Source organism: Ranitomeya variabilis, chromosome 2 (genome assembly GCF_051348905.1).
Source record: "Ranitomeya variabilis isolate aRanVar5 chromosome 2, aRanVar5.hap1, whole genome shotgun sequence".
In the NCBI taxonomy this organism is placed as follows: domain Eukaryota; kingdom Metazoa; phylum Chordata; class Amphibia; order Anura; family Dendrobatidae; genus Ranitomeya; species Ranitomeya variabilis.
Genome location: NC_135233.1, coordinates 605,013,665 through 605,039,132, shown reverse-complemented (window position 1 = coordinate 605,039,132; position 25,468 = coordinate 605,013,665). Strand labels below are relative to the sequence as shown.

The 25,468-nt window shown below is 47.2% G+C and overlaps 2 protein-coding genes across 5 annotated transcripts in view; one reads left to right on the top strand and one right to left on the bottom strand.

Annotated features, from left to right (window-relative positions):
- Window positions 1-25,468, bottom strand: part of LOC143807280 (WD repeat-containing protein 88-like) — a 180,638-nt gene that overhangs the window by 21,074 nt on the left and 134,096 nt on the right. The window contains exons 1-4 of one of the 3 annotated variants that reach the window (XR_013221691.1): window positions 7,020-7,119; window positions 3,108-3,171; window positions 2,895-3,033; window positions 2,558-2,733 (exon numbers count right to left, since the gene is read on the bottom strand). Coding sequence is in view for 2 of the 3 variants with exons in the window: in XM_077288647.1 (XP_077144762.1) it covers window positions 2,729-2,733; window positions 2,895-3,033; window positions 3,108-3,171 (208 nt within the window). In the remaining variant the exon portion in view is untranslated. Of the gene's footprint in view, window positions 1-2,557; window positions 2,734-2,894; window positions 3,034-3,107; window positions 3,172-7,019; window positions 7,120-25,468 lie in introns of those variants that run through there. The other 2 variants (XM_077288647.1, XM_077288646.1) reach the window with 2 other exon arrangements.
- Window positions 8,606-25,468, top strand: part of LOC143807275 (uncharacterized) — a 65,715-nt gene continuing 48,852 nt past the window's right edge. Inside the window, exons 1-2 of one of the 2 annotated variants that reach the window (XM_077288637.1) lie at window positions 8,606-8,738; window positions 20,163-20,286. The gene's annotated coding sequence lies outside the window, so the exon portion shown is untranslated. The remainder of the gene's footprint in view (window positions 8,739-20,162; window positions 20,287-25,468) is intronic. The other variant, XM_077288638.1, reaches the window with a different exon arrangement.

Genomic DNA, 25,468 nt, shown 5'->3' with positions numbered 1-25,468 from the left:
TGTCACCAAACAACACAGTGAGTATCTGTAGGCCCTATATACAGGCCACTCACTGATTCCAAAATTGTAGACACCTGTGATGATAGTTAGTGAACACAACATGCCCCTTTTGTTACATTATTTTCAGGGGTGCCATCATTTCTGTCCAGGCCAATTTCATGAGTTTTATTTTTTTTTTTAATTCTGTGGAAGCATGGCTGAAAAGCAATGTCTGACTTTCATTTGCTCATTTTCATAGATCTTTTATTTATTATTACTTTTGTCAGATTCAAGTTATTTCTGTGACCATTGTGGGTTTTTCTGTCATTAAATGAGGGGTACCAACAATTTTGACCACGTGTGTATCTGTTCTCATCCTATTTGGCTGTTGTTTTGGTCACTTTTGTATTTTGTCATTGCTCTCACCCCTAGAGGTACAGTAGCATGAGGCGGTGTCTACAACCCACAGAAGTTGTTCAGGTAGTGAAGCTCATCGACGATGGCACAGCAATGTGAGCTGTGACAAGAAGAGTAGCTGTGTCTGTCAGCATACTGTCCAGAGCATACATATACACTCACATATATAGTACACACACACACATAGTACACACACAGACACATATACAGTACACACACAGACACATATATATATAGTACACACACACACACACACACATACCGTATATACTCGAGTATAAGCCGAGATTTTCAGCCCAAATTTTTGGGCTGAAAGTGCCCCTCTCGGCTTATACTCGAGTCATGGTCGGCGGGTGAGGGGGAGAGGGCGCTGAGGCATACTTACCAGCTTCCGGGGCTCCTGACGCTCCCCCTGCCCGTCCCACGGTCTCCGGGTGCCGCAGCTCTTCCCCTGTTCAGCGGTCACGTGGGACCGCTCATTAGAGAAATGAATATGGACTCCACTCCCATAGGGGCGGAGCCGCCTATTCATTTCTCTAATCAGCGGTGCCCGCTGACAGAGGAAGAGGCTGCGGCACCGAAGACCAGCTGTCCGGGGGAAGGAGCGGGACGCCGGGAGCAGGTAAGTATTACATATTTACCTGTCCACGTTCCACCCGCCGGGCGCCGCTCTGTCTTCGCGTCCTCTTGCTCTGACTGTGCAGGTCAGAGGGCGCGATGACGCATATAGTGTGCGCGCCGCCCTCTGCCTGATCAGTCAGTGCGGAGAGACGCCGGGACGGGACGCTGAGGAGCTGCAAGCAAGAGAGGTGAGTATGTGTTTTATTATTTTTATTGTAGCAGCAGCAGCACAGCTTTCTATGGCACAGATTTATATGGCACATCTATGGGGCAGTAATGAATGGTGCAGAGCACTATATGGCACATCTATGGGGCAGTAATGAACGGTGCAGAGCACTATATGGCACAGCTATGGGGCAGTAATGAACGGTGCAGAGCAGTATATGGCACAGCTATGGGGCAATAATGAACGGTGCAGAGCACTATATGGCACAGCTATGGGGCAATAATGAACGGTGCAGAGCACTATATGGCACAGCTATGGGGCAATAATGAACGGTATGGAGCACTATATGGCACAGCTATGGGGCAATTATGAACGGTGCAGAGCACTATATGGCACAGCTATGGGGCAATAATGAACGGTGCAGAGCACTATATGGCACAGCTATGGGGCAATAATGAACGGTATGGAGCACTATATGGCACAGCTATGGGGCAATTATGAACGGTGCAGAGCACTATATGGCACAGCTATGGGGCAATTATGAACGGTGCACAGCTTTCTATGGCACAGCTATGGGGCAATTATGAAAGGTGCAGAGCACTATATGGCACAGCTATGGGGCAATAATGAACGGTGCAGAGCACTATATGGCACAGCTATGGGGCAATTATGAACGGTGCACAGCTTTCTATGGCACAGCTATGGGGCAATTATGAACGGTGCAGAGCACTATATGGCACAGCTATGGGGCAATAATGAACGGTGCAGAGCACTATATGGCACAGCTTTCTATGGTACAGCTATGGGGCAATAATGAATGGTGCAGAGCACTATATGGCACAGCTATGGGGCCATAATGAACGGTATGGAGCATCTATTTTTATTTTTGAAATTCACCGGTAGCTGCTGCATTTTCCACCCTAGGCTTATACTCGAGTCAATAAGTTTTCCCAGTTTTTTGTGGCAAAATTAGGGGGGTCGGCTTATACTCGGGTCGGCTTATACTCGAGTATATACGGTATATATAGTACATACACACACACACATATATGGTAGATACACACACATATATATAGTACACACACATATATAGTACACACACACGGTACATACACACATATATAGTTCATACACACACACACATATATATATATATATATACACTACATACACACTCACATATATAGTACATAAACACACACATACACCGTACATGCACACAAACACACTGCACACACACACACATATATAGTATATACATATACACATCCATACAGACATATACACACTCATTACATCATAAAGAACCAGAATCCAATAACAAGCCATAAACAGAGGTCTCTTATTTTGCATTTTCATCCCTTTCACCTTTATTCCTGCTGTAATAACAGGCATTATAATTCACATCTAATATAGATGTGATATTACACGGCACAGGGGCTGGTGGGCATACTGCTACACGGGGCAGAGAGGCGACAGAAGAAGCATTTGGTGATCACGTTTCCATTGTCCAAGTACATGATAGGAAACGGCTTCTTGCACTGTTCACACTGAAAAAATATGAAAACTTAGTAAACAAACAGAACTTTTTTTCAGGAGCAAATCAGTGTTTGGAAGCAGGGATCTGAATGGATGCATCAGCCCCATCTCAAGTATGGAAGGAAGCAGAGAGTAATATTTCCAGGAATAACCCTTTAATGAGTAGGCTTACCTTTAATATACATCACTTTGGAAGCCATCGTGCAATCGATGATACAGATGCCATTTTCCACATCAACGCTGCAGACTACGTGTTTTCCATCTCCTGAAACGTTACATGATGTAACAAGGCCATCGAGGCTCACCGACCACTGGTGACAGAATATTATATTATTTATGCTACATCATATACAGTATATATAGTGTAATAGTAATTATTACATACCAGCACTTTCCCGGTCTGCAAATCCCAAAGCTTGACAGTTCTGTCATATGATGATGTCACCATCCTAGAGGTCAGGAAAATGATGATTAACACAGTAGAAGGAAACATTAATCATAAAAAGCATAGGGAGCATTGATCCCCCCAGTGCAAACTGCCCTCATGTTCGGATCCCACATTGATGTGCCAGAATGGCACCTGGCCCACTGATGCATTACAGGGACAGTTATACAGCCGAGAGGCCACCATGTAAGGGTGCATTTCCTGTGCAGCGGCCTAGCGGATATCATCATCATGGCGGCTTCATTAATAAAAGTATATTATCTCATTGAGACAAACTGTTTAAGGCTGGTTTCATGAATCAAAAAAAAATTGACGGTCCAAGTACGAGACGAGATGTCCAAACCGACCACCATGGTTCTCCTAAACCTAACCCAACATCCTCATAGGAATATATGAGGCTGCAGAGGTCGGGTCGGGAGAGCCACGGTCGGACCATGAATGTTGGATGACTAAAATTCAAAGCTGATGAGAAAATTGTCACCTGGTGTTGTCACCTGTCGGATTGCACTCAGAGATAGGACCGCTGTGCTCATCTTTAAAATTACAGATCAGGAACAAATAAAATAAAAAATAGAAAAATTACTGTTCAGTCAGGAATAATTAGATTTGGTTATGGCTGCCTCCATATCATCACTGTTCTCTCTATAAGTGACATTACATGGCCAGGTGACCATTAACATCCAGCAGATCCCTGCTCTGGCTAATAATGGGGGCTCAGTACGGGATCTCTCTATAACGTGACCATGAAGCACAGGTCAGTAGCGACCATGTGAGCTTCTGAACGCATCAATTCCTGGACAATCCCTAAGAGGTTCCCACTACTTTATCATTGATGTCCTAGGTCGGGGTCTGACACAAAGCACGCCCGATGATCAGATGTTCTTGGTGTCGGCGGTGGCCGGGACTGCTCAACTGCAGAGCTGCTCTGTCTTTCTGATAGTGGCGAGGCGCAGGGTACTGCATATCCTCCCCTTATTTATTTGAATAGGAGGCAGCTGTGCAGTACCCAGCGGTCACTATCAGAAGACGGAGCAGCTCCGCAAATTGAGAAGTTCCGGTCAATGTTCGCCTAAGACATCTGATTGGCGGGGGTGACGGGTGCTGGACCCCGACTGATCAGACATTGATGACCGATCATAAGGATAGGCTGTTTATGGTAGTGGACAACCCCTTTAAGGGCAGTATGGGACTTGCCTATGAGCACTGCATTTCCTACAATATGGATTTATACACTGTGTGTAAAATTATTAGGCAAGTTGTATTTTAGAGGATTATTTTTATTATTGCTCAACAACTATGTTTTCAATCAACCCAAAAGACTCTTAAATATCAAAGCTTAATATTTTTGGAAGTTGGAGTGGGGTCTTTTTAGATTTGGCTATCTTAGGAGGATATCTGTTTGTGCAGGTAACTATTACTATGCAGAATTATTAGGCAACTTAATAAAAACCAAATATATTCCCATCTCACTTGTTTATTTTCACCAGGTAAACCAATGTAACTGCACATAATTTAGAAATAAACATTTCTGACATGCAAAAACAAAACCCCAAAAAATTAGTGACCAATATAGCCCCCTTTCTTTCTGATGACACTCAGCAGCCTTCCATCCATAGATTCTGTCAGTTGCTTGATCTGTTTACGATGAACATTGCGTGCAGCAGCCACCACAGCCTCCCAGACACTGTTCCGAGAGGTGGACTGTTTTCCCTCCCTGTAGATCTCACATGTTATGAGGGATCACAGGTTCTCTATGGGGCTCAGATCAGGTGAACAAGGGGGCCATGTCATTATTTTTTCTTCTTTGAGACCTTTACTGGCCAGGCACGCTGTGGAGTAGTTGGAGGCATGTGATGGAGCATTGTCCTGCATGAAAATCATGTTTTTCTTGAACGATACCGACTTCTTCCTGTACCACTGCTTGAAGAAGTTGTCTTCCAGAAACTGGCAGTAGGTCTGGGAGTTGAGCTTCACTCCATCCTCAACCCAAAAAGGTCCCACAAGTTCATCTTTGATGATACCAGCCCATATCAGTACCCCACCTCCACCTTGCTGGCGTCTGAGTCGGAGTGGAGCTCTCTGCCCTTTACAGATCCAGCCTCTGGCCCATCCATCTGGCCCATGAAGAGTCACTCTCATTCCATCAGCCCATAAAACCTTCGAGTCAGTCTTAAGATATTTCTTGGCCCAGTGTTGACATTTTATCTTCTGTTTCTTGTTCAAAGGTGGTCGTTTTTCAGCCTTCCTTACCTTGGCCATGTCCCTGAGTATCGCACACCTTGTGCTTTTTGTTACTCCAGTAACGTTGCAGTTCTGAAATATGGCAAAACTGGTGGCAAATGGCATCTTGGCAGCTTCACGCTTGATTTTCCTCAATTCATGGGCAGTTATTTTGAGCCTTTTTTTGCCCAACATGCTTCTTGTGTGACCCTGTTGGCTATTTGCCATGAAATGCTTGATTGGTCGGTGATCACGCTTCAAAGGTTTGGCAATTTCAAGACTGCTGCATCCCTCTGCAAGACATCTCACAATTTTGGACTTTTCAGAGCCCGTCAAGTCTCTCTTCTGACCCATTTTGCCAAAGGAAAGGAAGTTGCCTAATAATTAAGCACACCTTATATAGGGTTTTGATGTCATTAGACAACACCCCTCCTCGTTACAGAGATGCACATCACCTGATTTACTTAATTGGTAGTTGGCTCTCAAGCCTGAACAGCTTGGAGTAGGATAACATGTAGAAAAAGTATCATGGGATCAAAATACAACTTGCCTAATAATTCTGCACACAGTGTAGTAGAGCCATGACGGGCTGTAATTCTGGGTAGCCCATGACTAGGTGTTCAGGCTGCCAGATGACAATGACGGACTACAAAACTGTTACAGTCATGGAAACACAGTCCCCAAATTTGCAGGTCCAGCCCAGTACCCTGGGGGGGCCACCTATCCACAGTTTTGCTGTTGCATCATGGGAACTTGTCAGAAGTTTTGTATCCTCAAAACAGAAATGGCAAGAAGTGACAGCCCCGCCGTGTGCCTTTAAGACTCTAAAAGGAACCTGAAAAAAAATAATATAAATGACAAATCTATAAAAACACAATGTGCTCAAAAATGGCGATTGTGTGAAAGGAGGTGTTGTCCACACGGTTTCTTCTGCTTTGGACAAGACATGAACACTGCAGCCGATCAGTGTCTGTTGATCGCCTGCAGCGCCCAAGTGACTGGTTAACGTTTATTCAGCTTCCACAGGAAAATCAGAAATGGAGAATGCTTTTTCTGTGGATTGTTAGCGTAATTCCTGGGGACGCGCTGCCCCTCCGGACCGTGGATCTGTCATACACCCATTTTAGTGTGAACATTTTATGAGCGGTCTGTATAAGTGTACACGGCGTGTATATATAGCGCGTGGACGTGTATTTATGCACTATATGGCGGTATAAGGCATAACACCACCGTCTTTCCTGATAAAAAAAAATTATGACAGAATTTTTTCATAACTAATTCTTGAAAGATGTATGACTTTATTTAACCACTTCAGTTAATCCACATTCTCTATTGTTACACTGAATATAAACAGTTTACATATAAAGCTGATTGAAAAAAATAAAATACGATACTATAAACCAACGAGACGGCTCTTTTCATTTCTTCACCTGCTTCTCAAATATAAAAGCAGCAATGTGATTGGTTGCTATGGGTGACAGAATGGTAATTATTGCAGTTATGTATACATAAAGTTGATTGAAAGAAAAAAAAATTATTACAACCAATCAGCTTGCTCCTTTCACTTTCTGATTGGTTGCTTTGGTCAGTGCTCGCTGAGTTTTATGTAATGACTGAGGGCAGTGTGACCACCTGGGACAATCTCTCACTGTTCCACACAGTCTCCTCCTCGCTCGGGTTCATTCCGTTCCAGTGCACTGAGTGCAGGGATATCTCACTTCCGGAGTTCTCATCTCCATAGCAACCGGCTACAGTGGCTGCGCTGGGCCAAACTACAGTAGTAATGCGCCATCTAGTGGCCACTTGCCGGAAGTGTCAACTACACATTCCAGTAGACCCCTGCAGCAGGAGGAGGCCGGGGAGGTGACCATTTCTAGGAACAGCTTGCAGTCACCCTTGTGTACCCTGTATTTTTAAAGGGGTGTTACAGTGATCGTCTATAATTATGACAGGCCGATAATGAGGGATCATGGGAGGGGGGATCCCAACAGAGCAGGCTCATTTGCACGCCGCCCCAAATTAAAGGGTCATTCCCATCTACATGGATGGATAGTGCACATAAAAACAAGCACTTTTGTAATTTAGTCCTTGAGCTCTTCACATTTTTCTTTAGTTTACAGCTCGTTGCCAAGGAGACCGACCACTGCAGCTCTCTAGCTTATAAGGACTGCCCCGAAGCTGGCCGGGGTTAGGAGGTGACAGCACGCGCTCCAGTGATCCTCGCCAGCTTCAAAACAGGGACTACAAGCTCAATAGAAAAAAACACTACGCATGTTCTAAAAGCAGTGGTCGGTCTCCAAGACGACGAGCTGTAAACAAAAGTGTTACCTCAAAAACGGCTGAACATTTAAATAGAAAAATTGCTCGTATTTATAAGCTCGATCTGACAATACCCAGTTATGAAAATGGGACTATCCCTTTAAAACAGCGCCCTCTAGAGTTGCATGGCCACATCTGGTACTGCAGCTCAACCCACTCCTCTCTCTAGGAGCATCCGCTACATTATTTCTGTACATTAGCCCATACTCCCTAACGCTCCTGAAATATGCACGAATCTCCCAGGCTCAGGGGGGACATGGAAGATGCAGGACTTAAAAAAAAGGAAGAGATTTTGGAAAATGTGGCTATTATGTATTATCCCTCCAGGATGCCGTTTATATGGGATGATTTATTGGACAGAGTCCAGGTCTCTGAATGTGGCCTCGGAGGCTATGGAAGATGTATGACTTGGAAAAGAGGTCCGAATGCTTTATTAGCTATGATGTCTAAGAGGTTCAAGGGAATATATCAGCAGCAGGATTTATCTATGTAATCTGAGAGCAGAATTATGTAGGCGCAGAGACCCTTGATTCTAGTGATGTGTCCCTTATTAGATCATTACATCAGTGTTTTATCAGCAGGAGATTATTACTACAGGACTAGGTGTCTCGTGCCTCCTGGTCCAGCCCTACTGCGAGGGATCCCGTGCATTTCAATTAAACCTATTTGTGCACATAATTCAGTCTCTAATGTATCCAGCAGTTTGATGAACGGTGCCAAGAATGTTTCCATCCTACAAACTTACAGTCATTCACATAAAAATTATATAAAATGATGGACACAAGCGAAACCAAAAGTAACGAAAACCCGACTTGTAGGGAATATTTGTTAATACAGGACGACCTTGAACCGAACATTTCCAGTAAGTGAGGTTTGCATTTCTGCAATGTTTGCCACCAGGACTGATTAACCTCCTGTATAAACACTGGGTATATACAGTGCACGTTGGGGAGAGGATGGCATTATAGATTTTATTTGTGTGCCAGTGTCATCTTTCCCACATCAGATCATCCTCATCATCACTGCGTCCAGGTAAGATCTCAAAGTGATGGTAAGTGATATGTCATCCACGTCCGACCACTGGGACCCTGGGCAATCAGTAGAACAATTCTAGGCGCTACCAGGGGCTGGCTGGTAAATTTTGGCCTGGGTGGCAAGTACACAGCAGTGGCCCATTAGCAGCGGCCCATCCTTATTGTGTTTACCTCTGGCTGATTTTAAAAGGGAGTAGAGGTTACAAGGGTTTAAAAAGATAACGTCGGAGTAATGATGGGATACTTGTGGTCAAATGCTGACTAGATTCTCATCCACTTCTCTCAGTGAGCTACTCAGAGAGTTGTCTCAGACTCTAGTCTGCTCATGAGCATCGCAAGTATGCAAACTCATACTGGCGATCACTACGCTGGCAATTCCAGGGAATCGTGACCATGTGTACAGTGCTCTATCCTGATTCAGTAACATGCGATCACACAGAGTCACTGCAGAAAATCATCTAGAGCCCAGGAAACAGTGTTGGAAAAAAGAAGTGTGTGGCTTGGAAATTGCATTTTGTCCTCATAGAATTGATTCATATATACTCACCTCCATTGTAAAACAAACAAAACAGTCCACCCTAAGAAGCAGTCATTAACTTTTTTCTTTAAATCTGTGTAAGGCTATGTGCACAAGTTCAGGATTTTTCCCTATAAAAACACGATAAAGACTCTTAAAAAACGCATACATATGCATCCCCTCATTTATAATGCATTCCACAATCTTTGTGCATATGTTGTGTTTTTTTCCGCGAAAAAAGCGCATTGCAGTAAAAAACGCATGTTCATTAATTTTGCTGATTTTTCGTGTTTTTACCGCTATATAATGCATTGGGAAAGCTCCGGAAAAAAATGCGAAAAAAAACGCGAGCGGATTTCCTGCAGAAAAAGTCCAGTTTTGTTCAGGAAAATTCTGCAGAAAATCCTGACGTGCACATAGCCTAAGGCTAGTTTCACACTAGCGTTAACTGCAATACGTCGCAAATGCGTCGTTTTGCCGAAAATACGCATCCAGCAAAAGTTCTTGCTGGATGCGTTTTTTCGTCATAGACTAACATTAGCGACGCATTAGCGACGCATTTGCGATGCATTGCCAAACGTCGCGTCCGTTTTGCGACGCTTGGGCGTGTGGTAGCGGACCGTCGGGAAAAAAAAACCTTACATGTAACGTTTTTTGCTCCCGACGGTCCGCTTTTTCCGACCGCGCATGCGCGGCCGGAACTCCGCCCACACCTCCCCGCACCTCACAATGGGGCAGCGGATGCGTGGGAAAAATGCATCCGCTGCCCCCGTTGTGCGGCGGGGACAACGCTAGCGTCGGGGACCTCGGCCCGACGCACGGCGACGGGCCGAGCCCGACGCTAGTGTGAAAGTAGCCTAAATGTTAGTTTAGTGCAGTGTCAGCACAGGTGTATCTAGCCTTTCCTGCACCCGGGGCAAAGGATCAGTTTGGCACCCCCCCCCCCCAAACCTCCCTTATTTGAACCTTACCTCTATTGAAACTGTATGACCAAGCCAAGGTACATTCCTGAATCCCCATAATGTCCAGATTTCTGCCCCCATAATGTCCAGATTTCTGCCCCCATAATGTCCAGATTTCTGCCCCCATAATGTCCTGATTTGTGCCCTCATCATGTCTTGATTTCTGCCCCGATACTGTCCAGATTTCTGCCCCCCACAATGTCCAGATTTCTGCCCCCATAATGTCCTGATTTCTGCCCCCATATCATATGTTCCTCAGATTTCATCCAGCCCCCTGGCTTTGCTTCAGTCCTCACACTCAGTGACACAATTTACTACCGTTGCCCTTCGCCCCTGCTCCCTCCCTATCCTGCAGGCTCCATATAGCCGACCCCAACCAGTCCCCTTAAATTTCAAACATTATCTGATTCTTCGGTCGGTGTCTTCAGCTCCTTTACCCCGCGGTCTGGAGCTGGAGCCTGGAGAACTTACTGCCAACGCCGCAACGCAGCCTGTGCTTGCCCTGCTGTGTCTGTGAAGAGTGACGTCAGCCGTTGCTGGCGCTTCACTGATGCGGAAGTGCCAGTGGTGGTCAGGGCTTAAAGAGAAGGGATCACAAGGCAAGCCAAGGAAGGGTACTAGCGACAGCTTCGGCGGGGTCGCTGTACACTTGGGATTCGACGCGCAGCACTTTCTCTGAGTCGGCTGTTAATTTGACAGCCGGCTCAGAGAACGGGATTATCACAGTGTAGGGGCGGCAGAATGCCGCCGCCGAGGAGCCTCCTTGGACCACATCATCAGGCGGCCCGCTGGTGCCCCTCTGTCGGCTGCGCCCGAGGGAACATGCCCCGGATTCTTTTAGGGTGCGTGTCCACGGTCCGGATTGTCGGCCCTTTGGACAGAGAGGAAAACCCACTCCGCCCAAAGCGCCGTCCCCTTCTGTACAAGCGGTGTTTCCAGATGTGTTCAATGCACACATCCGGAATCTCCGCACCCCATACATAGGACTGTCTTATTTACCTTGCTGAGACGGAGCATCACCGCAAGGTGAACAGATATGCTGTGTTCTAAAAAGACGCACCGCATGTCCATAAACGTAGGGCCGCCGGATGCGTGTTCACACGCATAGTGGAGACGGGATTTCATAACATCCCCTCCACTATGCGGTAACATCTGGACGCTGCGGGTTGAACGCTGCGGTTGTACGCAGCTTTCAATCTGCAGCTAATCCGGATGTAATCCAGCCCATGGACACATACCCTAAAGCAGAATATAATTGACATACAATTATAACCTTTCTGTGTAGTAGACCTGGATATATTTAGAAATATGGATACAAGATAATACGTGACTGGTGTATCAGTGACATATCATCTGTATATACATCAAATATAATTTCTCAGAGGGGCCACGTGACAGACCATGACTGTCGTGGAGGCCAAACCAATAAGCTGAAATTAATTCTGCTCAGGGCAGAGCAAAGTTCTGCACATGTGCGGGCAAAGGCCAAAGAGTGCTGATGCATGCGCATTATACAGTAGTACTGTGCTGTGCCCTCAGCAGGGCAGACAGAAGAGCGCCTGCACAGCAGGAGCACAATGGGGAACACTGTGTGGATGACATAGGATGCATCACCCAAACGAAGGAGGGAAGGAGAACACCATCGCAAGATGAGAGGAGGCACAAGACCAGCGGCGTCCATCGGACCGGACTGCCCAGTAGGTGAGTATAATAAAACCTATTTTTTTACGTCACAGGGCGTCATATACACAGCATTAGAACACTGTCACATGGGGCTGAAAGGTGGTGGTCATAGGTTATATGGTAATAACCTGGTGACAGGTTCCCTTTAAGTATACTGACATCTCCCCTATATACAGTATGAGTCCACACACAGCCCGCCATATGAGGTATGAGCCTCCACATAACTTCTTTATCTACAGCATGAGCTGTCACATAACCCCTTATATGGAGTTTGAGCTCAACATGTTCCCCCTATATACAGTACTAGATGGTGGCCCGATTCTAACGCATCGGGTATACTAGAATATGCATGTGAAGCGCCCCCACTGTCGCAGGGCCGAGGGGTACCCGGTACCGGGCCTCTTTGTCTCGGTTCTGGGATTGTCACGGTGGCTAGACCCGGTCCGTGACCCTGCTAAGGGGCGTCCAGTAAAAGTTGAGAATGATGATGTGTGGTGCAGGGTGCGATGAATAACGACACAGGGTTGCAGTCTCTTTACCTCTTTACTGAAGGCTTCAGGATCCTCAATCCAGAGCACTGTTAACAGGGCTGGCTGAGACCGGCCGGTCCGATGGCACCTCCAGAGTTCCCTTTGCAGGTGGAAATCTGTGCCTTCCTTCTAGCGCTTGTGTGTTGTAGTCCTTCCCTGCTGAGCACCACGGGATAGTCCTCACAACTGTTGTGTCTGTTTCTGATGTTCCCTCACAACTGATTCTGATGTTCTCCTCCGTCCCCCAGATGATATGGCTAGGACGCACCCGTATGACGGGTAGGCCTGGAGTTCTTCCGGGACCCTAGAGTCGCCCCTCTCCCACTGTTGCCCCCTATGTCTGCTTAGGTGATTTAGGTGAGACAGCCCGCCTATAACTGACTGTCCTGCCATTGGTTTGAAGTAAGGCTTGGAGCCAGTACTTCCTCGGCGTTTCCGGCCACCGGCTACACGCCTCAGTAGGATGTTGCCTCGATCTTACAGCACGACTCCTACTGGTGTTTTCTCCTTGTTGCATTGATCTCGTTTCTCACTCTTCACAATAGACCTCGCTTCTTGTCCTTTCTTGGGGTACCGCCGCGATGAAGTGCAGGCGCGGTCCCGTAAAGCTCTTTCTGTTCGCTAGGCCTCTGTCAGGATCCCACCCCTGACAGGGACCCCCCTGAATCTTCCCCTGCAACACCCTCTGCCACAGGATGTTGCCTGGTTCCAACCCAGTCAGCTTTCTGTCTGCCTTCCCATCTAACCCCCAGTTTTACCAGATTGTGAGGAGTGCCCTTAGCTCCCCCTGGAGGCCAGACTATGAAGTGTATTGGTGTCTGTGATACCTGGTCAGGTGAACTCCTTCAGTGCCATCAGACGTACCATCACTCCCCTTAGCGGCGGAGCGATGTTACTGCAACGACCAGGTGTCTGGGGCGCTGCACATGTCCACGTAGTATATTGCACAGCCCACGTAGTATATTGCCCAGCCACGTAGTATATTGCCCAGTCACGTAGTATATTGCCCAGCCACATAGTATATTGCCCAGCCACATAGTATAATGCCCAGTCACATAGTATACAGCACAGAGCCACGTAGTATACAGCACAGACACATAGTATACTGCTCAGACACGTAGTATACTGCTCAGACACATAGTATACTGCTCAGTCACATAGTATATTGCCCAGCCACATAGTATATTGCCCAGCCACATAGTATATTGCCCAGCCACATAGTATATTGCCCAGCCACATAGTATATTGCCCAGCCACATAGTATATTGCCCAGCCACATAGTATATTGCCCAGCCACATAGTATATTGCCCAGCCACATAGTATATTGCCCAGCCACATAGTATATTGCCCAGCCACATAGTATATTGCCCAGCCACATAGTATATTGCCCAGCCACATAGTATATTGCCCAGCCACATAGTATATTGCCCAGCCACGTAGTATATTGCCCAGCCACGTAGTATATTGCCCAGCCACGTAGTATATTGCCCAGCCATGTAGTATATTGCCCAGCCACGTAGTATATTGCCCAGCCACGTCGTATATTGCCCAGCCACGTCGTATATTGCCCAGCCACGTAGTATATTGCCCAGCCACGTCGTATATTGCCCAGCCACGTAGTATATTGCCCAGCCACATAGTATATTGCCCAGTCACATAGTATATTGCCCAGTCACATAGTATATTGCCCAGCCACATAGTATACAGCACAGAGCCACATAGTATACAGCACAGAGCCACGTAGTATATTGCCCAGTCACGTAGTATATTGGCCAGTCACATAGTATGCACCATATCCCTGTTAAAAAAAAGAATTAAAATAACAAATAGTTACATACTCACCCTCCGTTGGCCCCCGGATCGAAGCAGCCGGTTACAGATGCTCCTCGCGCGCTCCGGTCTGAAGAATACATTGCGGTCTCGCGAGATGATGACGTAGCGGTCTCGCAAGACCGCACGTCATCATCTTGCGAGACCGCAATGCATGGAGCGGTCACTGGGGCGTTGCGAGGAGCGTCGGTAACCGGCCGCTTCGATCCGGGGGCCAATGGACAGTGAGCATGTAACTATTTTTTATTTTTTTAATTATTTTTAACATTAGATCTTTTTACTATTCATGCTGCATAGGCAGCATGAATAGTAAAAATTTGGTCACACAGGGTTAATAGCAGCGTTAACCGAGTGCGATACACCGCGGTCAACGCTGCCATTAACCCTGTGTGAGCGCTGACTGGAGGGGAGTACGGAGCGGGCACTGACTGCGGGGAGGAAGGAGCGGCCATTTTTCCGCTGGACTGTGCTCGTCGCTGATTGGTTGTGGCTGTTTTGCCACGACCAATCAGCGACTTGGATTTCCATGACAGACAGAGGCCGCGACCAATGAATATCCGTGACAGACAGACAGACAGACGGAAGTGACCCTTAGACAATTATATAAATAGATGAGCCCTCACATAGATCCTTATATTTAGTGTGAGTCCTCACATAGCCCTCTATATACAGTATGAGCCGCCTCATAGACACTTAAAAAAAATGTGAGCCCCCACATGTCCCTCTATATTTCGTATGAGCCCTCACATGGCCTCTCTATATACAGTATGAGCCCCAAATAGCCCACTATATTCAGTATGAGCCCCTATATAGTATGAGCCCTCACATAGCCCCTATATATAGGCACACATCCTACATATTAATGTATTTTAGCCAAGGTTTTGGGCAATAGATACTATTTAGACTCATGCTGCTATTATATCTATGCTGCTAAAATTCTAAATTATACGAGTTAATTTGCCTCAGTTTTCTTTCAGTACCATTTCCTGTTTTAAATCATTTTAATATTGAAATAAAAATTAATATTTTTAATACAAGTTTTTGTCACTTCTATTTTATACCAGCAACCAATTGGTGCTTTAGGTATAAAGGTTGTATAGACATGAGATGATGTCTGGATGTCTGTAACACAGTATATTACAGTGATGGCGAAGCTTTTAGAGACAGAGTGCCCAAACTGCAATCTAAAACCCACTTATTTATCATAAAGTGCCAACACATCAATTTAACCGCAATACTGAGGTTTTAGATTAGAAAGACAACTCCTACATTAGCGCCCTATAGTGTCTATACTATAGAATAGTACAGGGGTCAGGAACCTTTTTGGCTAAGAGAGCCGTAAACGCCACATATTTTGAAATATAATTCCGCGAGAGCCGTACAATATGTTTAAAGGGCCATTGACAGATCAATCGCTCCAATGTTCACTTAGTACAGCAAGGAATGCTCCTCCCTGCTGTATAAAGCCACAACTGGACTGAAACAATGGTAATTAGCAGTAAAAAAATTAAATAAATAACTTACATTGTGAGCTTGCGATGCATGACATCAGTCCAGCAGTCTGGCTTCTTCTTTTTCCTGCGCATGACTGGAAGCTGGCATTGTTCCCACCTGATGTTGAGAGAATGCCAGCTTTGAGGCATTCGCAGAAGAAAGAAGCTGGAATGTTGGACATGTCACACAACGCATTGTCAGTTATGTCAATTATCTATTTTATTATTTTACAGCAAATTATTGTTTAGGTCCAGCGGTGGCTTAGTGCAGCAGAGAGGAACACTCCTTTGTGTACTAAGTGACCGCTGGAGCAATTGTATCTGTCAGTGGCCCTTTTAAAAGTGTTGGTCTTACAGAAAATGAACAAAAAAGAGAGGCTCAGACCCATAGGGAACTAAAGCATTTACTACTTAAAGTGGTACATACAAGCAGGCACACCCAGCGTAAGTTCTGGCGTCGGCACATTGGAGCGGAGCTGTGCAGCTCCATGTGTTCCTATGCGGCCGCACACTCCGCTCTGGAGTGCCGACGCCAGAACTTGGTTACCACATGCGAGACACGGACGTGTTTCTCGCATGTGGAAACAAGCCCTAAGTGCCATTATACACAGGAGATCTGTACTTAGTATGCAGCGTCTGTGTATAGGTAATACAGTGATCACCGGTGACATACACAGGACCTCAGTATATAGTATACAGTGTATAGGTAACACACTGACTCACCAGTGACGTCTCTAAGTGAAGTCCTTCATCTTTCATCCCGCACAGACCGCCATCACTTCATCCAGCCAGGACTCGTCTCTGCAGGAAATAACACAGTTATCACGAGTTCCACTTGCAGAACACATTACTTAATTTTCCCAACTTCTACATTACACCACATGAAGAAGGCGACATAGTGTCAATCTACACAGTAATAGGACCGCCCCGCCATTTAAAACAGTATACTCAAAAAATAAAATAAATACATCCCTGCAGTAATAATATCCCTTAATTAGCCCCTGTGGTAATAATATTCGCCATCCTGGCCCCCGTGTGTCTCATTCCTGGCTCCAGCCATATGTTCTCCCATCCTGCCCTCATGAGTATCCATCCTGCCCCATATGATCTTCCCATCCTGCCCCATCTGTCTCCATCGTATCCATCCTGCCCCATGATCCTGCCCCATCTGTCTCCAATCCTGCCTCCAGTGTCTCCAGTCATGACGCCATGTCTGTCATCCTGCCCCGTGTCTCCAATCATGCCCCGTTTCTCCATTCTGCCCCTGTGTCAAGCATTCTGCCCCTGTGTCCAGCTTTCTGCCCCTGTGTCCAGCTTTCTGCCCGTGTCCAGCTTTCTGCCCCTGTGTCCAGCTTTCTGCCCGTGTCCAGTTTTCTGCTCCTGTGTCCAGCGTTCTGCTCCAAAGTCCAGCGTTCTGCCCCAATGTCCAGCTTTCTGCATCAGTGTCCAGCGTTCTGCCCCAATGTCCAGCGTTCTGCCCCAGTGTCCAGCGTTCTGCCCCTGTGTCCAGCGTTCTGCCCCCTTGTCCAGCTTTCTGCCCGTGTCCAGCTTTCTGCCCCCGTGTCCAGCGTTCTGCCCCCGTGTCCAGCTTTCTGCCCCCGTGTCCAGCTTTCTGCCCCCGTGTCCAGCGTTCTGCCCCCGTGTCCAGCGTTCTGCCCCCGTGTCCAGCGTTCTGCCCCCGTGTCCAGCGTTCTGCCCCCGTGTCCAGCGTTCTGCCCCAGTGTCCAGCGTTCTGCCCCCGTGTCCAGCGTTCTGCCCCCGTGTCCAGCGTTCTGCCCCAGTGTCCAGCGTTCTGCCCCAGTGTCCAGCGTTCTGCCCCAGTGTCCAGCTTTCTGCCCCAGTGTCCAGCTTTCTGCCCCAGTGTCCAGCTTTCTGCCCCAGTGTCCAGCGTTCTGCCCCTGTGTCCAGCGTTCTGCCCCCGTGTCCAGCGTTCTGCCCCCGTGTCCAGCGTTCTGCCCCCGTGTCCAGCGTTCTGCCCTCGTGTCCAGCGTTCTGCCCCAAAGTCCCTTCTGCCCCCCTGTGTCCAGCTTTCTGCCCCCCCTGTGTCCAGCTTTCTGCCCCCCTGTGTCCAGCTTTCTGCCCCCCAGTGTCCAGCTTTGTGCCCCCCTGTGTCCAGCTTTGTGCCCCCCTGTGTCCAGCTTTCTGCCCCCCTGTGTCCAGCTTTCTGCCCCCCTGTGTCCAGCTTTCTGCCCTGGGCCCCCCCCCCCCATCCCCCCCCCCCCCGATCGCCGCTCTCAATAAAAAAAAAAAAAAAACAAGTTTTACCTGACCGCGATCCTGCTCTGTCTGGTTATCGGTGGGGGCGGCCATCTTCCTGAGGCCGCGCATGCGCAGATGGAGATCGCGGCGGCCATTTTTCTGAAGCCGAGATGCGAACAGGTAAATTCTGCGCCGCCGGCGACCCGCCCCCCGCATTGTGCCGCCCCCCGCATTGTGCCGCCCGGGGCGGCCCCCCCCCCCCGCCCCCCCCTTCCTACGCCACAGGCTGTCTGCGAGCCAGATACGGCCATCAAAAGAGCCATATCTGGCTCGCGAGCCATAGGTTCCCGACCCCTGGAATAGTATATATTCTATTATAGAATAACAAAGAATGATGACCCCCATCACAGGGTGATTTTCCAAAGGTAAACCCAACACAGCTCTCCATACAGTATAATGTGCACAAAATGTCCTCCATACAGTGTAATGGTTCCACATAGTCCTCCATACAGTGTAATGGGCCTCACATAGTGCTCTATACAGCATAACGGGGCTCTGCATTCCATACAGAATTATGGCCCCACAGAGTGCTTGATACAGTATTGAGGTCCCACATGATGCTCCATTCTGTATAATGGCCACACAGTGCTCCATACTGTATAATAGCCACACATGATGCTCCATACTGTATAATGGCCCCACGTGATGCTCCATACTGTAAAAAGGCCACACATAGTGCTCCATACTGTATAATGGAACCAGATGATGATCCATACTGTATAATGGCCCCAATTGATGCTCCATACTGTATAATGGCCACACATAGTGCTCCATACTGTATAATGGCCACATATGATGCTGCATACAGTATAATGGCCACACATGATGCTGCATACAGTATAATGGCCACAAATGATGCTGCATACAGTATAATGGCCACATATGATGCTGCATACAGTATAATGGACCCACGTGATGTTGCATATAGTATAATGGCCTCACATTAAAAAAATCCACTTACCTCTGCCCGTTCCAACGCTGATCTGGTCTCTTCATCTATCAGTCCTACCTGTGGGCACGAGCGCCATCTAGGCAATAGTGCCGCCACCACTCTTCTCAGCCCGCACGCCATCCTCGTCCTCAGCCCATACGAGATCCCCGTCCTCAGCCCGTAAGCAGACTGATGGAACGGCGCGTGGCCTGATGGGGGAGTTAGGAGCAGAGGATAGTGGCCGTGGCACCGACGCTAGGGAAGAGAGTGGTGGCAGCGATAGTGCTGAGATGGCGCACGTGCCTACCAGGAGGGCTCTGTGTGCGTCCCCTCTGGCATGCATGCCATAGGTTCACCACCACTGGTATATTACATACCAGTCATACACTAATCTGTGTAGTAATGTCCTATACTATGAGCACATGCCTGCAGTGTTATATGCACTGATCACACCTGGAACTGGCTGCAGACCTCACATTATAATGTATGGAATTATATGTGACATATAATGTTCTGGAGCCAGGCTCAGGAGCAGTCAGTGCAGGATGACTCTGTATACTGGGGTCTGACCCTGACTGGGAGTTATTGCTGCAGTTTGAACTTTCCTGCAGATCGGGTGACGCTGGAGCCGATGACTCCCACTGACAGAGCGACCTGAGCTGCATGAAAGTTCACACTGGTGCAATAAATCCTCACACCGTGCTTCAGAGCCTCCGACGCAGGATCCGGCCCTGTCCCTGACCTCTTGCCCCGGCCCCCCAGCTGACCTCTTCTCTGAACCTGCTCTGTCTCATACCGGAGGATGGCAAGAAGCATCCTGGCCAGCGCGCTGCTGAGGTGAGATCAGAAGACATGCCCACACAGTGTGCAGAAGAGTGGGCGTGTCTACAACACAGGGATGGCCGCCTGGCATTTGTACACTTTAGTACAGAGCCACTAGCCTTCTTCTAGGCAGCAAAGGGCCGGGCGTCCCGCAACTGCTGCCGGGGGGACCGGCCCGCAACTGCTGCTGGGGGGACCGGCCTGGGGGGCACTTGCCCCTCTGCCACCCGGCCCAGCCCGCCCCTGACTGTTGCATGATCACAAACTGTTCCTGTAAATAGTTTGCACATTCTTAAAGGTGCTCTCTACTGGTTTTACAAAGGAGGCTTTTACAGAGACTGCCTCTTAACAGGAACTGCTGTTAATTCTGCTGTAACATAACTTTGCCTTTCAGACCTGAAGAAAAACCCATTGGTGCGGCAGAATTCCGGGTCAGGATTACACATCTTGTAGCCCACCCATGTCCAACGTTCGGGGGTTCGTAACAGGTCCCTCATATCACGTCACGTCGCCTTTAGGTAAACTTGTATACTGCTGATGTGATTACTTTGCACTACCTCATTGAGAGACTTGAATTCGCCTTAAAGGGATGGTTTACCAAAAAGTTAATGTATTACATAGTTAATATTATGTAGCCTGAAAGTTAGTGAAATGTTGGGTAATGATGTACTTTGAATAAAATTGAGATTTTATGTGAGTAAATTAAAGGAAAATGCAGTGAGCCCGTGGGGGTTGATAGATAGTCCTGCATGAAGAAGAGAATGTTGATTTGCACTTTGAGGTTTTATGATAGTATACCCTTAGAGGGTACTTGCACTTAGTACATAGTATACCTGTATGGGTAATTGTGTTTCATAGCTAGTTAATAACTGTTACTTACTTAACTGAAAGTCGCGCGCACAATGTAAATATGTTCCTGTTTGTAACGTTCAAGTGTTCTCACCTCCCATAAAGGGAACTGTTGTGAAATTGGATTTTGGGCTCCCCCGGTGGCCACTGGTGGAATTGAACTGGTGTGCATCATCCTCTCTGTTCACCTGTTTCCATCAGGATGTGGGAGTCGCTATTTAGCCTTGCTCCTCTGTCACTTCCATGCCGGTCAACATTGTAATCAGAAGCCTTTCTGTGCATGTTCCTGCTGCTAGACAACTCCCAGCTAAGTTGGACTTAGTCCTTGTTTGTTTTTGCATTTTGTTCCAGTTCACAGCTGTAGTTTCGTTTCTGTGTCTGGAAAGCTCTTGTGATCTGAAATTGCCACTCTGATGTTATGAGTTAATACTAGAGTCTTAAAGTAATTTCAGGATGGTATTTTGATAGGGTTTTCAGCTGACCATGAAAGTGCCCTTTCTGTCTTCCTGCTATCTAGTAAGCGGACCTCAATTTTGCTAAACCTATTTTCATACTACGTTTGTCATTTCATCTAAAATCACCGCCAATATTTGTGGGGGCCTCTGTCTGCCTTTCGGGGAAATTTCTCTAGAGGTAGCCAGGACTATATTTTCCTCTGCCAGGATTAGTTAGTCCTCCGGCCGGCGCTGGGCGTCTAGGGATAAAACGCAGGCTACGCTACCCGGCTACTGTTAGTTGTGCGGCAGGTTTAGTTCATGGTCAGTTTAGTTTCCATCCTTCCAAGAGCTAGTTCGTATGTTTGCTGGGCTATGTTCTCTTGCCATTGAGAACCATAACAGTTTGACCGGCCTAAAAGGGTTAAATTAATTGACAGAGAAAGGAGAGAAAAGAGAAGTCTGCTGAAGATTTTTTTTTTTTTTTTTCTCAGTCCTGAGTGTGCTTGTAATTGAATCTCTTGCAAGTCTGCCTATATTGCAGCCTTTCTCTCTCTCTCTCCTTCTAATCCTGGAATGGCTCTGTGTTCACCTGTTTAAAATGGATATTCAGAGTTTAGCTGCAGGTTTGAATAATCTCACCACGAAAGTTCAAAACTTACAAGATTTTGTTGTTCATGTTCCTATATCTGAACCTAGAATTCCTTTGCCTGAATTTTTCTCGGGGAATAGATCTTGCTTTCAAAATTTCAAAAATAATTGCAAGTTGTTTTTGTCCCTGAAATCTCGCTCTGCTGGAGATCCTGCTCAGCAGGTCAGGATTGTGATTTCTTTGCTCCGGGGCGACCCTCAGGATTGGGCTTTTGCATTGGCTCCAGGGGATCCTGCGTTGCTCAATGTGGATGCGTTTTTTCTGGCCTTGGGGTTGCTTTATGAGGAACCTCAGTTAGAACTTCAGGCGGAAAAGGCCTTGATGTCCCTATCTCAGGGGCAAGACGAAGCTGAAATATACTGCCAGAAATTCCGTAAATGGGCTGTGCTTACTCAGTGGAATGAGTGCGCCCTGGCGGCGAATTTCAGAGAGGGTCTCTCTGATGCCATTAAGGATGTTATGGTGGGATTCCCTGTGCCTGCGGCTCTGAATGAGTCCATGACAATGGCTATCCAGATCGATAGGCGTCTGCGGGAGCGCAAACCTGTGCACCATTTGGCGGTGTCTACTGAGAAGACGCCAGAGAATATGCAATGTGATAGAATTCTGTCCAGAAGTGAACGGCAGAATTTTAGACGAAAAAATGGGTTGTGCTTCTATTGCGGTGATTCTACTCATGTTATATCAGCATGCTCTAAGCGTACTAAGAAGCTTGATAAGTCTGTTTCAATTGGCACTTTACAGTCTAAGTTTATTCTATCTGTGACCCTGATTTGTTCTTTATCATCTATTACCGCGGATGCCTATGTCGACTCTGGCGCCGCTTTGAGTCTTATGGATTGGTCCTTTGCCAAACGCTGTGGGTATGATTTGGAGCCTCTTGAAACTCCTATACCCCTGAAGGGGATTGACTCCACCCCATTGGCTAGCAATAAACCACAATACTGGACACAAGTAACTATGCGGATTAATCCGGATCACCAGGAGATTATTCGCTTTCTTGTGCTGTATAACCTACATGATGTGTTGGTGCTTGGATTGCCATGGCTGCAATCTCATAACCCAGTCCTTGACTGGAAAGCTATGTCTGTGTTAAGCTGGGGATGTAAGGGGACGCATGGGGACGTACCTGTGGTTTCCATTTCATCATCTATTCCCTCTGAGATTCCTGAATTCTTGACTGAATATCGTGACGTTTTTGAAGAACCTAAGCTTGGTTCATTACCTCCGCACCGGGAGTGCGATTGTGCCATAGATTTGATTCCGGGTAGTAAATACCCTAAGGGTCGTTTATTTAATCTGTCTGTGCCTGAACATGCTGCTATGCGAGAATATATAAAGGAGTCCTTGGAAAAGGGACATATTCGTCCTTCGTCATCTCCCTTAGGAGCCGGTTTTTTCTTTGTGGCTAAGAAAGATGGCTCTTTGAGGCCGTGCATTGATTATCGGCTTTTGAATAAAATCACGGTTAAATATCAATATCCGTTGCCACTGCTGACTGATTTGTTTGCTCGCATAAAGGGGGCCAAGTGGTTCTCTAAGATAGATCTTCGTGGGGCGTATAATTTGGTGCGAATTAAGCAGGGGGATGAGTGGAAAACCGCATTTAATACGCCCGAGGGCCACTTTGAGTATTTGGTGATGCCTTTTGGTCTTTCAAATGCCCCTTCAGTCTTTCAGTCCTTTATGCATGACATTTTCCGTGATTATTTGGATAAATTTATGATTGTGTATCTGGATGATATTTTGATTTTTTCGGATGACTGGGACTCTCATGTCCAGCAGGTCAGGAGGGTTTTTCAGGTTTTGCGGTCTAATTCCTTGTGTGTGAAGGGTTCTAAGTGCGTTTTTGGGGTTCAAAAGATTTCCTTTTTGGGATATATTTTTTCCCCCTCTTCCATCGAGATGGATCCTGTCAAGGTTCAGGCTATTTGTGATTGGACGCAGCCCTCTTCTCTTAAGAGTCTTCAGAAATTTTTGGGCTTTGCTAACTTTTATCGTCGATTTATTGCTGGTTTTTCTGATGTTGTTAAACCATTGACTGATTTGACTAAAAAGGGTGCTGATGTTGCTGATTGGTCCCCTGCTGCTGTGGAGGCCTTTCGGGAGCTTAAGCACCGCTTTTCTTCCGCCCCTGTGTTGCGTCAGCCTGATGTTGCTCTTCCTTTTCAGGTTGAGGTCGACGCTTCTGAAATCGGAGCTGGGGTGGTTTTGACGCAGAGAAGTTCCGATTGCTCCGTGATGAGACCTTGTGCTTTTTTCTCGCGTAAATTTTCGCCCGCCGAGCGGAATTATGATGTTGGGAATCGGGAGCTTTTGGCCATGAAGTGGGCTTTTGAGGAGTGGCGTCATTGGCTTGAGGGGGCTAGACATCAGGTGGTGGTATTGACTGACCACAAAAATCTAATTTATCTTGAGTCCGCCAGACGCCTGAATCCTAGACAGGCGCGCTGGTCGTTGTTTTTCTCTCGGTTTAATTTTGTGGTGTCCTACCTGCCGGGTTCTAAGAATGTTAAGGCGGATGCCCTTTCTAGGAGTTTTGAGCCTGACTCCCCTGGTAATTCTGAACCTACAGGTATCCTTAAGGATGGAGTGATATTGTCTGCCGTTTCTCCAGACCTGCGGCGGGCCTTGCAGGAGTTTCAGGCGGATAGACCTGATCGTTGCCCACCTGGTAGACTGTTTGTTCCTGATGATTGGACCAGTAAAGTCATTTCTGAGGTTCATTCTTCTGCGTTGGCAGGTCATCCTGGAATCTTTGGTACCAGGGATTTGGTGGCAAGGTCCTTCTGGTGGCCTTCCCTGTCTCGAGATGTGCGAGGCTTCGTGCAGTCTTGTGACGTTTGTGCTCGGGCCAAGCCTTGTTGTTCTCGGGCTAGTGGATTGTTGTTGCCCTTGCCTATCCCGAAGAGGCCCTGGACGCACATCTCGATGGATTTTATTTCGGATCTTCCTGTTTCTCAGAAGATGTCTGTCATCTGGGTGGTGTGTGATCGTTTCTCTAAGATGGTCCATTTGGTTCCCCTGCCTAAGTTGCCTTCTTCTTCCGAGTTGGTTCCTCTGTTTTTTCAAAATGTGGTCCGTTTGCATGGTATTCCGGAGAATATCGTTTCTGACAGAGGTACCCAATTCGTGTCTAGATTTTGGCGAGCATTCTGTGCTAGGATGGGCATAGATTTGTCTTTCTCGTCTGCTTTCCATCCTCAGACTAATGGCCAGACCGAGCGGACGAATCAGACCTTGGAGACATATTTGAGGTGTTTTGTGTCTGCAGATCAGGATGATTGGGTTGCTTTTTTGCCTTTAGCGGAGTTTGCCCTCAATAATCGGGCCAGTTCTGCCACCTTGGTGTCTCCCTTTTTCTGTAATTCGGGGTTTCATCCTCGATTTTCTTCTGGTCAGGTGGAATCTTCGGATTGTCCTGGAGTGGATGCTGTGGTGGAGAGGTTGCATCAGATTTGGGGGCAGGTAGTGGACAATTTGAAGTTGTCCCAGGAGAAGACTCAGCTTTTTGCCAACCGCCGGCGTCGGGTTGGTCCTCGGCTTTGTGTTGGGGACTTGGTGTGGTTGTCTTCTCGTTTTGTCCCTATGAGGGTTTCTTCTCCCAAGTTTAAGCCTCGGTTCATCGGCCCGTACAAGATATTGGAGATTCTTAACCCTGTGTCCTTCCGTTTGGACCTCCCTGCATCTTTTTCTATTCATAATGTTTTTCATCGGTCATTATTGCGCAGGTATGAGGTACCGGTTGTGCCTTCCGTTGAGCCT